This window comes from Batrachochytrium dendrobatidis (assembly GCF_000203795.2).
Source record: "Batrachochytrium dendrobatidis JAM81 unplaced genomic scaffold BATDEscaffold_6, whole genome shotgun sequence".
Classification (NCBI taxonomy): domain Eukaryota; kingdom Fungi; phylum Chytridiomycota; class Chytridiomycetes; order Rhizophydiales; genus Batrachochytrium; species Batrachochytrium dendrobatidis.
In genome coordinates this window covers 840166-857475 of record NW_006281104.1, presented here as the reverse complement: position 1 = coordinate 857475, position 17310 = coordinate 840166, and the positions used below count along the sequence as shown (strand labels likewise).

General features: G+C 38.7%; 8 protein-coding genes across 8 annotated transcripts in view; 3 read left to right on the top strand and 5 right to left on the bottom strand.

Moving 5' to 3' along the window:
- BATDEDRAFT_25053 (uncharacterized protein) overlaps positions 1 to 1986 on the bottom strand; it is a gene marked incomplete at both ends in the record, with an annotated part of 3199 nt that extends 1213 nt beyond the window's left edge. Inside the window, 4 exons of the mRNA XM_006678936.1 lie at positions 99 to 997; positions 1082 to 1248; positions 1346 to 1478; positions 1937 to 1986. Coding sequence (XP_006678999.1) covers positions 99 to 997; positions 1082 to 1248; positions 1346 to 1478; positions 1937 to 1986 — 1249 coding nt within the window. The remainder of the gene's footprint in view (positions 1 to 98; positions 998 to 1081; positions 1249 to 1345; positions 1479 to 1936) is intronic.
- Positions 1987 to 2868: 882 nt separating this feature from the next.
- BATDEDRAFT_35122 (uncharacterized protein) lies at positions 2869 to 5014 on the bottom strand. Its single transcript, XM_006679049.1, has one exon. It carries the CDS (start codon positions 4959 to 4961, stop codon positions 2976 to 2978), a length of 1986 nt encoding a protein of 661 aa, XP_006679112.1. The 5' UTR covers positions 4962 to 5014; the 3' UTR covers positions 2869 to 2975.
- Positions 5015 to 5390: 376 nt separating this feature from the next.
- Positions 5391 to 8571, top strand: BATDEDRAFT_11405 (uncharacterized protein; the record flags this gene model as incomplete). Its single annotated transcript, XM_006678786.1, has 5 exons — positions 5391 to 5867; positions 5973 to 6239; positions 6340 to 6478; positions 6542 to 7097; positions 7203 to 8571. 5 exons carry the CDS (start codon positions 5391 to 5393, stop codon positions 8569 to 8571), a joined length of 2808 nt encoding a protein of 935 aa, XP_006678849.1.
- Positions 8572 to 8696: 125 nt separating this feature from the next.
- BATDEDRAFT_25050 (uncharacterized protein) lies at positions 8697 to 9254 on the top strand (the record flags this gene model as incomplete). Its single annotated transcript, XM_006678935.1, has 3 exons — positions 8697 to 8774; positions 8888 to 9027; positions 9101 to 9254. 3 exons carry the CDS (start codon positions 8697 to 8699, stop codon positions 9252 to 9254), a joined length of 372 nt encoding a protein of 123 aa, XP_006678998.1.
- Positions 9255 to 9421: 167 nt separating this feature from the next.
- On the bottom strand, positions 9422 to 11867 carry BATDEDRAFT_16672 (proteasome regulatory particle lid subunit RPN6; the record flags this gene model as incomplete). The annotated part of the gene is made up of 10 exons (XM_006678839.1): positions 9422 to 9662; positions 9751 to 9841; positions 9928 to 10084; positions 10147 to 10397; positions 10499 to 10617; positions 10697 to 10850; positions 10916 to 11057; positions 11159 to 11241; positions 11317 to 11389; positions 11765 to 11867. 10 exons carry the CDS (start codon positions 11862 to 11864, stop codon positions 9573 to 9575), a joined length of 1260 nt encoding a protein of 419 aa, XP_006678902.1. The 3' UTR covers positions 9422 to 9572.
- Positions 11868 to 12832: 965 nt separating this feature from the next.
- Positions 12833 to 13234, bottom strand: BATDEDRAFT_88945 (uncharacterized protein; the record flags this gene model as incomplete). Its single annotated transcript, XM_006679145.1, has 1 exon — positions 12833 to 13234. The coding sequence occupies one exon, from the start codon at positions 13232 to 13234 to the stop codon at positions 12833 to 12835; it is 402 nt and encodes a 133-aa protein (XP_006679208.1).
- Positions 13235 to 13366: 132 nt separating this feature from the next.
- BATDEDRAFT_35120 (uncharacterized protein) lies at positions 13367 to 15846 on the bottom strand. Its single transcript, XM_006679048.1, has 12 exons — positions 15742 to 15846; positions 15544 to 15605; positions 15434 to 15457; positions 15272 to 15324; positions 15099 to 15146; positions 14945 to 15020; positions 14721 to 14851; positions 14356 to 14598; positions 14064 to 14297; positions 13765 to 13963; positions 13635 to 13687; positions 13367 to 13545 (listed from the first exon to the last, which is right to left on the bottom strand). The coding sequence occupies exons 1-12, from the start codon at positions 15831 to 15833 to the stop codon at positions 13486 to 13488; spliced, it is 1275 nt and encodes a 424-aa protein (XP_006679111.1). The 5' UTR covers positions 15834 to 15846; the 3' UTR covers positions 13367 to 13485.
- A 487-nt stretch (positions 15847 to 16333) lies between these two features.
- On the top strand, positions 16334 to 17308 carry BATDEDRAFT_88773 (uncharacterized protein; the record flags this gene model as incomplete). Its single annotated transcript, XM_006679224.1, has 6 exons — positions 16334 to 16357; positions 16538 to 16641; positions 16757 to 16858; positions 16943 to 17050; positions 17139 to 17214; positions 17288 to 17308. 6 exons carry the CDS (start codon positions 16334 to 16336, stop codon positions 17306 to 17308), a joined length of 435 nt encoding a protein of 144 aa, XP_006679287.1.
- Positions 17309 to 17310: the final 2 nt, after the last annotated feature.

Below are 17310 nucleotides of genomic sequence, written 5' to 3'. Positions count from 1 at the left end.
TCAATCGCGTGTATACATTGTCAGGTATGCCATTGTCCAGTATATACGTCAGTTCACAGGTCCTGGGACAATTGTGCCAAATCCATCACTGCCACTACAAACAAGCTGTTTGACAAAAAACTCGAGTTGTTCCAATGCAAAATTAAATGTTGATGGTGATATATTCTGATCGAGTGAGTCAGCCCTCCATTGCTCCACAATATGCTGGTTTGTGATATCGATCCACCACATGGGTTTGCAAAGTATAGATTGCAAATACTGGATATACCGCATTTCGACAAGTGTGCGCACCTCTCCATGTGTATCTCCGGCCATTCCAGATTTCATATCAATTTCGGCATTGTCGTCGTATGACTGAATGTCCGAATTAGCAACATGAACCCGATGCTGGAAACACGTTTTAATGATCTGTTCAGCAATCCTTCTGTTTGTGTGATCAGCAGTATTCGATTTTACAATAGCCATTAGATTTTCAAATATCCTGCCTTGTTCCAACTCGGTACGTATTGAACTGTCGGGATGATTATCGGCAAAATCAACAATTGTTTCAAGTAGTTTTACAATACCATTATAATCACACAAATCCATATCTCTGCGTGAAATAATAGTGTTGAGTTGCTTTACAATTCCATATTCTCGAAACACCTTGATCATCTCGTCCTTGTTTGTAGATTTCTGAATCATGTCGTTGACATATCCAAACAGGCGCAAAGGGTCACCCATATTGAGATTGCACATCGATATCGTCAATTGCTCAAAAACCAACGATCGTACAAGCGATACAGGAAAGTCGCGCATTTTGGATGCAACTGTTCCAGCCATCTTGATTATGCGTGTTTTTAGTGCAGAGTTATCGCTGTATCTGACACACAAGTCGTTCAGTGTTTGAATCAAACCCGACCTTATCAACTCGGCTGAAATCACTTCACAATCTGCATGTTTGCAAAAGTTCTCAATAGCAGCAATGCTTTCATAAATCACTTCTTGATCGACACTCCTGTATTCATGTCATGTCAATCCAACCATGTCAAATTCATCAATTGTGATGACTGGACACACATTCATGCATAGCACCACATACCTGAGCATATTGACTACTGCTGGAATGATGCCACATTTCATTGCTTTTACTCGGTCATGACGATGAATATTCCAAAACATGGTTTGAAGATTTTCGATAAACCCAACAGCAACTGAACCACTGGATGATTCCAGTCGTGAAACAAGTCTTGACAACACGATGCCAAACTAATGATATTGTTCAGTGTCAAGTATACAATCAGATCAACAAGACAAGACATGACACTGTCCAAACTGATCCAATATTGTATCATTGCAAACATACATTTTCGTCGTCAATATCATGACAAGCTTTCAAAAACAGGCCAATTGCCAATCTGAGCACTTCTTGATCGGACTCGTGAGCAATAATCTCAACCATAGGCTTGATGTCAAATCCATTCTCTTCACTCCAGCGTCTATAACTGAGCAACTGTGTACATGCGTTTAGCGTCTATATGCATATTGACACTGGGTGAGTTGAATGACAATCATTTGATCAATATCAATCATGACTTGCCGCCATTTTGACTTGACGGTTTGGTGATTGCATGAGTTGTACAAGTTGGTTGTTTAGTCGATGTGATATTTTGAACTCATGATTATAGTACATCATACTCGCAAATACTGCAGCAAACTCCATTACTTTGATCTACGCAACACATGCTGATTAGTTTAGTCATGAACAATCCATTATTGTTACAATATATGAATACCTGTAAACTGGGTCGATTATACTCCAAATACTTGATTGTGATATTTTTCAGTTCAATACTCTGTAAGCGCTGCAGTGCATCTGTAGACTCTGTCACTCCAAACCAACACAAAGTCAGCAACAGTTTGAATTCATCAATAATACAATTGCTATTAAACTTACTGTGATTCTGTTCTTCCAGCTCTAGTAGCAATACAAGCAGTCTGTCTCATATTTCATCAGCCTTGTATATTTGAGCATATGTTGTTAACAGTTTCAGATCTTCCAGGCGTTGAATCAACTCTTTCATAACATCATCCAACTTCATGTTTGATAAAATTAGTAAAGTTGAATTTTGATTTGACAATTTCATTCATGCGAATGTCCAACAATTGCCAAGAATTGTTCATGTTTGGATTGTTGTAAAACACACAAACGAGTTGTTCCATTTTAGTATTGTTTTGATCAGTTTTTTGTAACAAAATTGGATTGTTATCAAACATGCATTTAGAAATACTGTAAATTGATATTCTGAATGTGATTGTTGTAGATTTGGTTTAATAAACAAGTTAGTTTACTACAACACATGGTAATGGATTACTAAACATCATCATAAATCAGATGGACTGGAATGGAATGGAATGAGATCAATGACAATCGCATTACAAACAGTGTGTGGTGATTAAACCATCGAGTATTTTCAAATACAAACTTGAATGAAATGTCTTGCCACAAGACTGATCAACTGTATTACTGTTTACACTGTGGTATTATTGATGTATTGGAATATTTGGTGATCAGATACACAATGATAATGGTAGTACAACTCATGGCAGTTGTACAAACCAAACGTGATTAAAGCCAATAATAATGTCAGACAAGATTGGATAATGAATTAGCGTGTAAACCATCAACATTGACCAAGATTGATTGAAATGGTGAGATTGGGTTGGATGGTGATAAACACAACAACAAACAGAATACAAACAATGATATAGCATGCATTGAGTTGACGATTTATAACTAAATGGCCAATATCAGAAATGCTTTAGCTACATTCAATGGTTTGTCGACACCCGCGCGTTTTTAAATAGTTGATACTAAAATAAACTATTCTTGAATGGTCAGTTTATTGATATAAGTTGGTATTTGTTAAATCACAATCAAGCTACCATTGTACAAAATAGTCGAGAATTAAAGTTTAAAAGGTGGTTTACAGCCATCAAAAATATTTTTTGCCATTTGTCATCCAAGTGATTAATTTGGGACGATCCATGGAAATACGTCCAATGACTTCAGAACTTGATCCAATTGGTTCACCAATTCGCACCACAACGTCCAAGTGCTGCCAGATAGAATGAAGTTGAGCATTGCAGAGTTGATCAAATCCTTGGCATACGCTGGAACTGTTCAAGAGAGTGGTAAAATATACAGGTTCCCGGATAGCTCGAACGCCTGCACCAATGGGGCTACTACACATAATCCATGGAATAAATGCGAGAATGGCAATTAAAGTGAATAGGAGTTGTACAAATAGAATGAAAAGAGCTACGCTTATACCATATTGTGCCATTTTAACAATACTTTTGGTGACCAATGCAACGTTTCGATTACACATGCTTCCGCGAGTGGTGTAGGTTCGCTGAATACCTCCTCGAAGTAAAATGGCAATCATAGTTTCAACTCCGCTTTCGATACGCGACGGATCAACAGCCATCAAATCTGGAGATGTCCACCACAGCAATGGATTGAGAACTCCAGGTACAGTTGGTGCCAGAGAGACTGAGCTGGATTGACCACCAAGAATGGATACAAGAGCTGCAGAAAGCCAGGTCTGCATATCAGCAGGCGAGCCTACTGATCGCACATCAACAGATCTTGGAGCAACCGAAGCAGTAGTTCCATCTGTCATATACTCCACAACAACCACTGCATTGGAATGATTTGAGATGACAGATGTGCAAAGTGGAACAAGTGTAGCATTTTGTCCTCCACAAACATTGACTCCAGTAAAAAGCATTTGAACTTTGATGTTGGAAGTGGAATCTGAAAGATCAACATTTGACGCAAACCCAACATTAAATCCAAGAGTTGCACTGTTGCTCAGTAAATCTGTCACTGCAGAACTCGAGAGGCCCAATGATTGAAGCTGAGTACTGTTTTTGGTACTACATAGGCAACTTGTATGAATACTAGTTACAAAGCCTGGCCCGATAATGGTATCACCGTCATTCACAGCACCAATGATTTGAGGCGACATCATAAAAACTGTTTCGTTCACGTCTTTTTCGGATTGCAAGTTACCCATGGCACTCCCAAACACGAGCTCAGCATATCCCGCCTCACCTTGCAGATTAGGAAGCAAACGGTCAACAGGGGATCCTGCCTGTAGATAACTAATACATTCAACTGTTCCGCTGTCTATTTTCACGCTCTCTCCAGACATGGCAGTCGCGCTGATTGGTGTAAGCCATTTCATCATTTCCAACAAAATCCAAATGATGGATATGCGTGCAAAGAGGCTTCGGCAAGTGCTGTTAAGTGATAGCTGATTAGCAAACGACCACTTTTGAAACGGAAGAGCTTGAAAAAATCCACAAATGCATAGTGAGAAGCCTTTTTTCTCAGTAAGTCGAGCTCCAAACCAGGCAGAAACACCATCATCCAAAGCACGCAGTGTAAGAATATTGGAAATCAAGAGTACCAATTCAATAATCACACAACCAATACTGGTTACAACGGTATATGGAAGAGGAAACTCGATCCCGCCTGACATTCTACATACGTAGTATATACAAATTGAGTTTACAGCCAACGCTAAACCACACCAGCGCATTTGCGTAATTTTACTAGACAATGTCTCGCTGATTTCACGCGCATAAGGGTATTGACTGGTCAGCGAACTGCTCATAGAACGGTTGACTTTCATAACGCCCTTTGGTAATCGATCCTCGTATGATATTTGAGATGCACTATCATTGAGATGATGTTGATCAGACATATTACTGCCTTTTGCATGGTCTTCTGAAATATTTACAATCGCCGTTTTTTTAGAACTGTACCCTTCCGAGTTTTCACTTTCCTCATGACTATCATCATGGTCTTGACTGGTCTCGCTGATTCGATGAGAGAATTTTACAGAATGAACGGGAGGATGAGATTTCTGCTGGTCTCCTATTACAATACTTTTAAGTTGAGAGTCGGCCATCACAGAGCAGCGATAAGAATTTTAAATAAAGAACAACTGGCTATAAGTCTACTGTGGTAAGCACAGGGAAATACACCGATTCTAAGATCAAGATTAAATAGAAAGTCAACAATGGTATTGTGTTTTTGATTCAATATGCCTGATTGTACTCTAAACAATGGCTATTTTGCAAGCTACGTTTCGCGTAATGCATTCTGAATATTAGCATAGGGTCGGATAATAGATTCGACAATAAAAAAGTTTAGTGTTTTTAAATCTGAATTATGCAGTATTGCTCATTACTGGACAGCTGACAGGTAGCATCTACCAGATTTCAACACGTGACTTGAATTTACTTTTTGAATAAGTGACTAGAATTTGAATTTTGAAATTCAACTTTTTTTTGGTTTTAAAACGTTGAATTCGAAGCCAGTTCAACCACTTGCATTGATGGGGAAATTCACTCAGGAAAAAGTCACTTCCAGCAATGGAAGAAAAGGCAGTGGTGGATCCGCTATCAAGCGTATGAAATCTGCTTTAAAAACCGCTGGACTGATTGGTCCCGAATCCAAAGTTCGCAAGGTTGGCAAAAATCAATCCAAAAAAGCACAAGTAGCTGCCGCGTCGGCTCACCAAAATGCCAAAACTCTGTTGCGATCCATGGCCGCTGCCAGCAAGGAAAGCAATCCTTTTGAAATGAAGTTTACCAAGCTAAAGCACGAAGTCATTGGCAAAAAGACCAAAGGTGTGACAGGCAGGCCAGGCCAAACCAAGAAAAAATCAGAGGATATCCGCCAAAAAACACTGCTGGTTGAAATGAAAAACAGGAATAGAGAATCTGCTTTGGTTGATCGTCGTATTGGTGAAAATGATCCTAATATGTCTGTTGAGGATAAGATGCTGGAGCGATTCATGCGTGAGAAAACTGTAGGTTTTTGTAAACTGTCACACACCATGCATGCCATTGTGTCGATTAAAAGTGAGCAATATACCTAAACTGCATTGTATAACTACAATTTCATGTATTTTTAGAAACGATCTGGAAATTCTACAATGTTCAACCTGGAAACCGAGGAACAAGAGCTGACACATATGGGTAAATCACTTTCTTCATTCGATGCCTTTGACGACGCTGGGTTTGAAAAGGTGGACGATTCTGATGACGATGGAAATATTGATGCCAAGATTGTCAAGTACACCCATTTTGGTGGATTTGAGGATGACAAGACAGACCCAGAAGCACGCAAGTCTCGTAGTGAGATCATGAAAGAAGTCATGGCCAAGAGCAAAATGCACAAGGTAAGATTTATGGATTTATCAAACTAAAACTGATAATTTCAGCGATTCTAAATAGAGTATTGACTGAATATTAAATCATATTGAATACACTTATTTTTAGCGAGAAAGACAAAGACAAAAAGAAATAGATATGGAGGTTCAAGACTCTCTTGATGCAGACTTGGAGGAAATTCGTGGCATGCTTGCTCCAATGCAAGACCGCCCAATCACAGAAGGAAAAATGGTGATTTCCAATGAGCGTGCTCAACTTATCAGTGGCGAAATTGCTATTCGTCCGTCTGAACTCAAGTCGGCATACAAAGGTAAAGTGGAAAACGACGTCGAATTCAACCCTCCGTCGGCAGTAAAACTCGATGATGACTACGACAAATTTGTACGCGAACTGGCGTATGATAGACGTGCAAAGCCTACAGATCGTATTAAAAACGAAGATGAGCTGGCGCAGGAGGAAAAGAAAAGGCTGGAAAAGTTGGAGCAGGAGCGTTTGCGTCGTATGAAGGGTGATGATTCAGAAAATGACACTGCAAAAACAAAAAGTGGCAAGAAGCGTGCTGCTCAAGCTGATGATCTTGGTGATGACGACTATACTGAACATGTTGATAGTACTGTTTCCCGCGAAGCGGAAATGGCCTTGACATACAAAAATGGCGAACTGATTAATGAAAAAATATTTATGAGCAAGCGAGCTGATTCATCATCCGAAAGCGATGATGAGGACGATTTGAGCCAAGATGAGGATGACGATGAAGATGAAGACGAGGATGAAGACGAGAATCAAGATGAAGATGGCGATCAAAACATAACCAAGTTGTCCAAGACTCGAGTGCAATCCAACAGAGACGCCTCAGTTGAACCAGAGTTTGAGATGAGCGACAAGGACGATTCAAACTCTGGTCAATACGAATCCTATTCTGAAGATGAATCGAATGAGGATTCCAGCAATAGTGATCAAGAAACCGAAAGCATCAGCAAAGCATCGGATACAATAGCTACTACTGAAGATCAAGATAATGAGCAAGTTCCGTATGTGCTTGTAGCTCCCGAGTCTATTGAGGATTTGCTTACACTACTTGATGGTAAATCTGCAACATACCAGCAGACTGCCATTAAAAGATTGCGCATACTCAATAACGTTCGACTTGGATCCGAATGCAAGCAAAATCTTTCACGACTTTCTATGCTTTTACTGGACTACCGTGATCATGTTGTTTCGTTATCTCCACCCAATATTGCATTACTCAAGGTGCTTGAAGGCCATACTGTAGAACTTGGTCGTCTGTTTAGCGCACAAACGGCAGAATATTCGCTTCAGCGCATTACTGCCATTCAAGGCGCTTTGGTCAAATCCATGTCTGCAGGATCTAAAAAGCACACTGGATTTCCCAATCTTGCAGATCTTTACTTTTTCCGCATTGTAGGCGAAGTATTTTGTACATCAGACATGCAACATACTGTTGTCACACCAACAATTCTTCTCATGAGTCAATTTTTGGGTCAATGTCCGATTTCTACTGCTCAAGATGCCATGTCTGGTCTATTCTTGTGTGAAATCTTTAGCGAGTACTTTGCCTTGTCCAAGCGATTTGTTCCGGAAGTAGCCAACTTTTTACATCGACTGTGTGCTTCGTGTCTTGGCGTTAAAGATGCCATTATTTTGAGCATGATTCCTTTGCCATCAATGATGAATTCGATACTTTCCATTAAGGATTTTTCAGCAGAACCTGCCACACTTTGTGTTTCTAGCATGCCATTATTTTCCAAAGCCAAGAATCTGTCAGAATCTGTCAAGATTGCATTGTTAACAGAGGCTTTTCATCTTCTTTCTAAATGCTCGCGGCTTTGGAACGAAACAGGAAGCAGCATTGAGATTTTTGCACCAACCATGCTTCTTTTTGAAAAAATTCCTAAAGCAGAGCTGGCCGAAAGATCTCAACAAATGATACATTCTGCTCACAGTAACATTAAAAGTCAGATATTAAGCGCAGGTCTTAAACGCCGACCACTCCAACTTCAAAAGCGCAAAGCGATTCCTATTGCAACGTATGTACCTAGATTCGAAGATGGCTATTCACATGATCGCCGATACGACCCAGATCGTGATCGAGCCGAAAGATCCAAAATGCAATCAGAGCTTAAGCAAGAACGGAGGGGAGCTGAGAGAGAGTTGCGAAAGGATGCAGCATTTGTTGCCCGACAGCAATTGCAAGAAATCAAGGAAAAGGACGCGGCGTATAAGAAAAAGATGGACAAGATTATGGGACAGTTGGCTAGTCAAGAAGGTGCAATGCGAGGAGTTGAGCGAGCAAATAAGAAACCTAGACAAAGACGTTAAATATATTTTCATGTTCTTATTTTAGTAGTTTTCTGTTGGATTCAAAATCAAGTTGGCAAGTCCAAAATATAAAATATAAAAATTTACAATTGAAAAAACTTGCCAATCCATATTCAATAGCAGCAATGTATGAACTGGTACTAATTGCTCGCACAAAAGTCAATTCAATGTCCATAGCAACGGGTGTACTACAAGCTGAAAAGGTACACTAGCTATGATGATGAATATCGAATTTACTGTTGAATCCATCAAGATGTTCAAGATATTCATCAAGGTGTCCAACCCAATGACTCGATATTAACATGCTCCACTTTAGGCTAAACACAAACAGTTGCTAAAGCAATGTGCAATGCATGTGTTGGATAACAATGGTGTAGTTAGGCAGTTTATCAATCTGGGCAAAAAAGATCTGCCTTATCGCATGAAACGACATCAAGAAATCCATGCTAAAGGAGCGTAAGTTCCTCACTTCTAATCATTGAATGGAGTTTTGAATTGCCATTGGAATTGATCAAATACTTGATGATAGATATTTCACCATGCAGTTCGATGCTTCTCCTTTGGTCATGAAGAGTCTTTCTTCATCACTTGCACTCAACGAAGATGTGATTAGACATACAGTTATTAATTGTGGAGATTCACTCGAGGCTGTTACGACACATATTGCTGCAGAGAAACTTTAAAGGCTGAATTCTGCATGGGATGCATTTGGGTTTCAAGGACAAGTAATAAATGTTTTTTTTATCCGGATAATATTAAGCATTAGAGATCGAGGATGGACAGTTGGTAACCAGTCGAATCCAAGTGAAAACTATGCTGGATAATCATGGCAATAAATATTTACAAATATCCAGATTCTTAACCACCACTTTATTTCAATTCAATCTGGATAGGTAGTAACGCTGTAGCTGCAGACAAATTCAACACACCGACAATATTCCAGGCAACTATAGAAAGCAACCCCAATTAAAAATAGAGGCTCGACAAAATATCCTATTGACTCAGTTGGTCAACTTGCCAGCCTTTTTGTAAAGGGATTCGACAACATGACCAACGTGCTTAATGGTTTCCAAGGTCGCATCGTAGGTTTTCTAAACATTGTGCAAATGGTTTGATAGATATATAGGGTTAGTCTTTGAAATAAACGTGGAAACAATAGAATAGTAGCAAAAATATTACATCTGCAGGTTGTTCCTCAAATACTTCAAGACAGCCTGCTCCTTGATCAAGAATACCCAAAAACACCTTGTCTAGGATCATTTGAGACAATCTATTTAAACAGAAAACCGACAAGTAGAAACGATACATTAGAATGCACTGTATCAAAAATTAGACTGTCATGTCAACATTACACACTTGGCTTCAACTTGGGCAGTTGGGAGCTTAACCAATGCTGCAACATGAGCAATCTCGACACGCGAATAAGGTTCAATCACTCTGAGTAGGTTTTGGTCCAACAAAGTGTCGTAGAGAGCAGAGAGATGCGAACGAACAATCAGGTCATTTCCAAGCTCTAAGAATCAAAGTAGTCCATGTAAGAATCCAAAACTATTCGTTATACAAATCAAAACATACCAGTTTTGAACTTGGCCAAAGCTTGTTCGAATTCAAGCAAAGAGCGGTTTTCATGAGCAGTAGCGATTGCCTTCATGGCATCCACATCAGGACCACTATATCGCTGCGCGACCTTTCCGTTGACAATATTGTGAACATCCTCTGCAAGATTGACCATGATCTTGCAAAGAAGCATATATTTAAGTGCCATGACAGCGCGACGGTCATCAAGCGATGCATATCCTTCAAGGGTTTCATAAAAGTATGAAAACCTTGATATTTCATTTATCAAAAGGGTTATTGAACAAATTTGAAAAGGCATTGTCATGTATGTCATAGTAATGTAAACAGCATAAAAACAAGAATCACATACGCTGTTTTATAGTCTTTTTCTTCGGCGTGTAGAATACCAGATTGCATATCAAGCGATGCCTGCATAAGTGGAGGACAGTAGATAGCATTGGCAGAGGTTCTAGCAGAAGTGAGTGAAGCCTAAAATGAAATGTATATTTAGATACTGTGTATAAATATTTATAGTCAATGCAGTAATGTAACACCAATATCAGCATACTCTTGATTTTGGCAAGTTTTTCAATGCATGGAAAACACGACTTTCTAGCAGCTGGACCTCTACAAGCACATTTTTGTCATCAAGACGCTTGAGTTCCTTGAGCAGACTGGAAATAAGGGCAAGAGCTTCTGTAAACAGTTTACTGTCCAAATAGCTAAATAGTGTTATGTAGCATTAGTATAGTAGTTTAATCCTTAAAAACAGCGTTCAAAAACTTACAGACCACACAGACGAGTTTCGAGTGATTGGCGAAGGAAAATACGATGTTCAGCGACAGCCCATTCTATGGTCTCTTTGCATATGTCAACTTGGAGTGGAAGAGAGTTTGGAATGTCATTGAATTGATCTATAAGCGTGCGTACTGAGAACCAACAAAGTATTTGAACCAAAGAAATCATCAAAACTGTTAGAATATAAATCAAGATCTAGCTAGATGCGACATGATACAGATGCATTACCAACCGATTTTCGTGGTCTTTGCTTTGGAAATAGTCAGTAAAAAACTATACGACGATCGAATGAGAGCGGCCAACTCTCCTGGTTGTCTAATGAATGATGACTGGTTAGAATAGAAATTCTAGTTGGATCGACGAGCAAATAGTAGTCTTGCCAACACATACTTTAAATCCCGATACAGCTCTCCAAGCTTGTTAATGCTACTTTCTTTAATTTTCAAATCATCCTCAGAGCTTCCTGCATAGACAATACAGATTAGATCACCATGACTGCACAGATATGGCACAGGACAGATGGCTGAAACCCATTGAACCCAACACAAGCATAGACAGAATCTTCAAGGTTTACTAATGAATCAAAAAAGACGGAATGCATATGCCATCCAAACAAGATGGAATAGAGCAGATTTGGCCAGCCATTCTTCCAGTAATGATGCAGATTGTATAATGAAGATTCTTGAAGCTGAAAGACTAACTCAGACTATAAGAAAAAGCAAACACTATTCTATTATCTCTAGCAGACACAACAGTCTTTAGATGAACGAGTCTAGTCAAGCCGGGGTGTTTCGCGCCGAGTCGCTGTGCATGGAGTTGCCAGCAATAAGTTACTTACCAACAGAGGCAGAAAGAAGAGTCTTGAATTTATCGACAGCCAGTGCAGGAGAAGTCTTTGCAAGAGCGTAAGCAGCGTCAAGTTCGGAGATTGAAGGCATTGCTGGCAATTGGTTTAATAAAAAGGAAAGAATCGACCAGACTGAAAACACAACTTCTGCATGGTCATGATATCAATCTGTTTAGCATTTATTATCTCGTTATAATCCTTCAAGAATTTTGTTATAATCCTTCAAGAATCTCATTCATTAAATCTTCATCCGTTGCATTCAGATATTTGGATTGGGACGATACGGTCGACGCTTGTTGCTCAGACGTCATCCTATTAACAATGCATTCGTGTTAGTAGCACGCATCGTTGTCTGTCAGTTCAACTCTCTTACCGAGGAATCTTGCTTGCATTCGTCGTGTCGTTCAAGTCATGTCGTATCTACATTCCATCACAAAGTCAGTTCTTGTTATATTGGTATTCAGATACGATCAACTCACTTCCTTGTTTGCTATTCGAAATCGCTCCTTGTCAAATTTCAATGGCTGATACTATAAAAGTCTTGCCATAAAAAACTAATGTTAGCCTATTTTTATATGGAATGTGCTGTTTTATCCATTCATTTTTGTAAATCATGTAAACACTTGCATGATTGTCTTGAAGCTGGTGGTTGTTTGATACGGATGGTTGAATATCTTGTTGTTTATGTGGCTGCTGAGTTGATATAGATTGCTGAGCATCTTTTCTAGCTGCATGCTGGTTTGAATCCAATGTATGCGTATCTACATATCATTTTGCATTCCGGTAATGGTTAGCTATGAAAAAACTGCATTCACTTGAATATTGAGTATTGCTTTGTCAAACTTTAAGAATGTCTAGTATGTCCAAGTTGGTCCATTATACATTACTCTATCGAACTAGACGACGTTGCGTTATTTAGCTCATCCCAAAACAATCATACAAAAGTACATGTTTTGATTCAAAACTATTAATAATAATGCATCATTGAATTGCAAGTATATCTATGTACTTTTTAAAACTATACTCGACACATTTTTAGCTGGTCTAGTCAAATGTTACTCAACTCTTATCCGAGTCGCGTTTATAGGATATCGCTACTTCCTTGGTCTGGCTCTTTGAAAATGTCTGCTCATCATTAATAGTCATAATATGTGAAGCCTCTCTGATGCAGCTTAACGATGGTGGTCGAGAAGGTTTACGCACCAACACATAGTTGTTGTCGTCAAATCTCGCACTTATATTATATGTTGGTTTATTTGCTCGTGTTTGAGAATGCGTAGCAATATTGATGGCAGTTGGTTCTGATTCGGCCATAGCATTATCAAGAAGCTGTTTATGCTCTTCATACTCGGCTTGAGTGGATGTGCAAGGCATAATGGGTGGATCTGGAGTATTGGTTGTTGAGGGATTTAGGCATAGTTGTGGAGGCTTACTCTGTACTTTGCTTGCACCACTTCCCATTCCTGTAAATGTCGTAGACTTGATAACTAGGCGATGTACCGAATAATATCCTAATTCGTGTGCATGGCTTCAAATCCACTGAGCTTTTTTAAAATATAGATTACATAATCTTTGGTCAATAGGATTGTTTTTAAATCACGCTTCGCAGCTATGCTTCACGCTGTTTATTCACGAATAAAAATGAACAAAGCTTCGCAAATCTGCTACTTTTGCTTCATACGCTATTCTGTAAATGAAAATGTTTCAAAAACTTAGGTATACATTGGCTTGAGCAATTTTGCAATGGTCTGCAGCTGAATATTGGATGTGCCCTGGATAATATCACAACAGTTTGATTACACATGATTAGCTTTGTATTCAAAAGCATATTGTCAGAACCGAGTCACGATCAAACAATTACCTCGTAAATGGCACCAATCTTGCAGTCACGGTAAAACTTTTCAATCGGAAATTCTATAGTAGCATTGTATTAAAACAAGTGTCAATATTTGCAACAAGCCTAATCTTGAACAATTACGCAGTCAACCTACCACGGGTGAATCCGACACCACCAACCCATTCAATCGCTTTGGATGCAGACTTTTCAGCAACCTGAGAAGCATACAGTTTGGCCATAGCAGCCTCCTTGACAAAGCTCTTGCCTTCTTCCTTGAGACGTGCAGCATTGTAAGTAAGAAGACGCGCAGCTTCAATCTCCATAGCAACTTGAGCTACTTGGAATTGCATACCCTATAGAATAAAATGAGTTTGAAACATCAATCCATTCAACATTGAGAATTAGCAAGATTTGTTGCCGGATCACAGGATAGAAATAACCTGGTATGCTTGCCTGAAAATCACCGATTGCCTGACCAAACTGCTTACGCTGGTACATGTATGGTAACGCATTGTCAAATGCACCTTGAGCAAGACCCAACATCTGCGCGGCAATACCAATACGACCCTCGTTCAATATCTCAATAGCATACTTGTATCCTTTACCGACCTCTCCAAGAACATTTTCAGCAGGTACTTCCACATCGTCAAACGAGAGAGAACAAGTAGATGAGGCTCTAATACCAAGCTAGTTGAACATAAAATCAGCATTATTGTCAAATCAACAAGTGCGATTAAAGTCGTACTTTGATTTCTTTCTTGGCCACTTTTACGCCCATATCTTTTTCAACGATAAAGCAAGTAATGCCCTTGTATCCTTGAGATGGATCGACATTGGCAAACACAAGGAATATTTCGGCTTCGTACGAGTTGGTGATCCACATCTTTGATCCATTAATAATGTATTTGCCATTCTTTTTAACTGCAGAAGTTTGCAGTGCAAAGGCATCACTTCCAGATCCAGCTTCGGACAAACAGAAACATCCAACCTAGTTTCCACAAGCGCGAAAAAGAGCAAGCAATCACCCACGACTTGTTAGAATAGTAGTATAGAATCACAACCCTATACAGGTATGTATGCAACTGCATTAACATAATTCATCTCAGTTACCTTGTCTGTGGCAAGCCCAGTCAGATACTTTTCCTTTTGAGAGGCAGTGCCGTACCTTTTGAAAAGAGTATTCACAAGAGTGTTTTGAACATCGCAAATCACACTTACAGAAGGATCCACCTTGGCAAGCTCTTTAAAGAATACACCGATCAGTGTTTAAACCAGTCATATAAATGAGTTGAATACGTATTTAACAATTTCGAGATATTTTAAATGCCAAATACCTTCAATTGTGAGAATTGCCGACATAAACGAGCTCTCCGAGCCACCATAATCAGTAGGGGTTTCAATGCCCATCAACTAAACCATTTTATCATCAGCTGCAATGAATCATGACCAAAGTGAATTTACTATCCATTTTACGCATTCTAAACCTACTCCTTGGTCAAAAAGTCCCTTGAGAACTCTCTTGTCAAGCATCTCTTTCTAAAATTCGGTTCAGTGTTTAAACATTAGTCCACAGAATCATTCTCGACAATCCAGCCAAAACCAGAGAAAATAGTCTTTTAACATCTCATGGTATATTTAATAAACTCATATTATAGACCAACCTCGTCCATTTCGTGAACCAATGGCTGAACCTCTTTTTTGGCAAATCTAGCAACTATTCAGTTGTATTCATCATAGGATTGAATGAATTCAGATGAGTCGATTGCTAGATCCGACTTTATATATCAGAACGATTCAGAGAATAGACAAGAGGCTGATCTTACCTGCATCCTTGAGTTGCATTTCATCTATTTGTATTAAACATACAAGTTTTGGAATTAACGAGTGCATATGGAATAAAACATCCGACACTTGACATGCGACAGTGACTTGCCTTCAGTGAAAGTAAAGAGCGAGCCTAATGCATTGCGACTGGCCGAAGAAGCAGAGAACATTCTACGTAATGAATGCATGTATCCAATATATAAATGATGCTATTAGATACCATGATAGTGATTGAATAGACTTGCAATTCTACACTGGCTATCGTGAGCTTAGTGACCCAATGCATAGATGTTGATATACTTCCTACCGTTGAACATTAACAGAAATGGTTCCAGCAGTCCTTTTGGATGCTCGAACAGTAGCTGCAGTGACAGATTTGGTTGCAATCAATCGAAACATTGCTGGTCAGGATATCAAGCTGTATTCACGTAAAATAGAACAAATAAAGATGTTGAAATACTCGACAGTTTCATGAAATAATTGGTTGATTTAGTGACAATATTGTGAATTAGTCTCGTCAAAATGTATTTGTCTTTCTTTGTGCTCAGATTTGTATAACTGAATGAATGCTCACATTACAGTTTAGTAAATCTCACACTTGTTCAATCTCTAAACTCTCTTAAACACCAAATATTGAGTGATTGACATGTAGAGTTGCATTCCCAAGACTGTTGAACTAGATCGCGAGCATATATAGTATTTTACAAAAATTTGTAGAGTCTGAGAACAGCTTCATACGACGGATGTTGTGTTGATTGAAAACGTTTATTCAAGTCAATTCCTAGCAAGTATAACAAATACTCAAACCTTGTTATTCCAAAGTATAGAAAAGTCGAGTTTTATTTCCGTGAATACGATGCAAAGATTCTCTAAAAAACTTTATTTCAATACAATCAACAATGTCAGAACCATTATTTATCAATGTAAGAAACTACAACTATTCTTATGTATTATGCATCTAGCAGCAATGTTTCTACAGGATTGTTTGTTTTGGTATTCGTTTATTACCATTTGAAAGCATCCATGCATACAAGTTAGAACCAAGTTCTAATCCTTACATATTCCGTACACCCACTGATGCAATACTTGTATATGTTCAACAGCCACAAATCCGCAAGTATGAATCATTTGTAAATGATCGACTCCGAAAAGATTTAGAAAAAGTATTGGAAGAGCGAGACAAGCTCTATGAACAAATTGCACAACTGTAAGTCGCTCTGTTGGTGTCAACCATTTGAAATCTTGTCTTGATTCATGATAGGATCTATTGAAATATATAGTTTAAACCTGGCTTTTGCTTTCATTCTTTTTTGTATAACTAGCCTTCAGTTGCGAAATCAGATCCATGTAATCCAGAAGCAGTCTCAGGGAGAAATGAAGACCATGATGGATGTTGGATGCGATTTCTTCATGAAAGCTCGAATGTGAGTTTTAAAATGCTGACATCCAGTAATTGAAATACTCGTAGCAGCTTATTTTGATATTTTATGCATCCTTTTATTTTCTAGACCAGATACTAGCAAGATTATTTTAAATGTCGGATCAAACATTTTTGTTGAGATGCCACTTGATGATGCCATCAAGTTTCTAGAAAAAAAAGAAAAAACACTAGAAGGGTAGAGTTACATTGTGTTTATTGTAAAAGCTGTTTCCAAAAGCTATTTCTGAATTGAATGCAATCAAAAACGATTGGGATTTATCTAGACAAACAGAAAAGTGGACAAATAGGGCATCGGAAATTCGTGCACATATTAAACTGGTTCTCAAGGCCATTTCAGAGGTATGGTAATGCATAGTGGCAATGATTCCAAATGCTAAACTGCCATCTAATTTAAATATTTGATACGTTATAGTTGCTACAATTATCTGAATGAAG

Excerpts from the sequence above, each read along its gene's own strand:
- BATDEDRAFT_35122 (XM_006679049.1), bottom strand. The coding sequence starts at position 4,961 with ATGGCCGACTCTCAACTTAAAAGTATTGTAATAGGAGACCAGCAGAAA.
- BATDEDRAFT_35120 (XM_006679048.1), bottom strand. The coding sequence starts at position 15,833 with ATGTTTCGATTGATTGCAACCAAATCTGTCACTGCAGCTACTGTTCGA. Across the intron at positions 15,606-15,741 it reads ATTTCTGTTAATGTTCAACG|AATGTTCTCTGCTTCTTCGG; the intron begins GTAGGAAGTATA and ends TTCATTACGTAG. Across the intron at positions 15,458-15,543 it reads GCTCTTTACTTTCACTGAAG|ATGAAATGCAACTCAAGGAT; the intron begins GCAAGTCACTGT and ends TAATACAAATAG.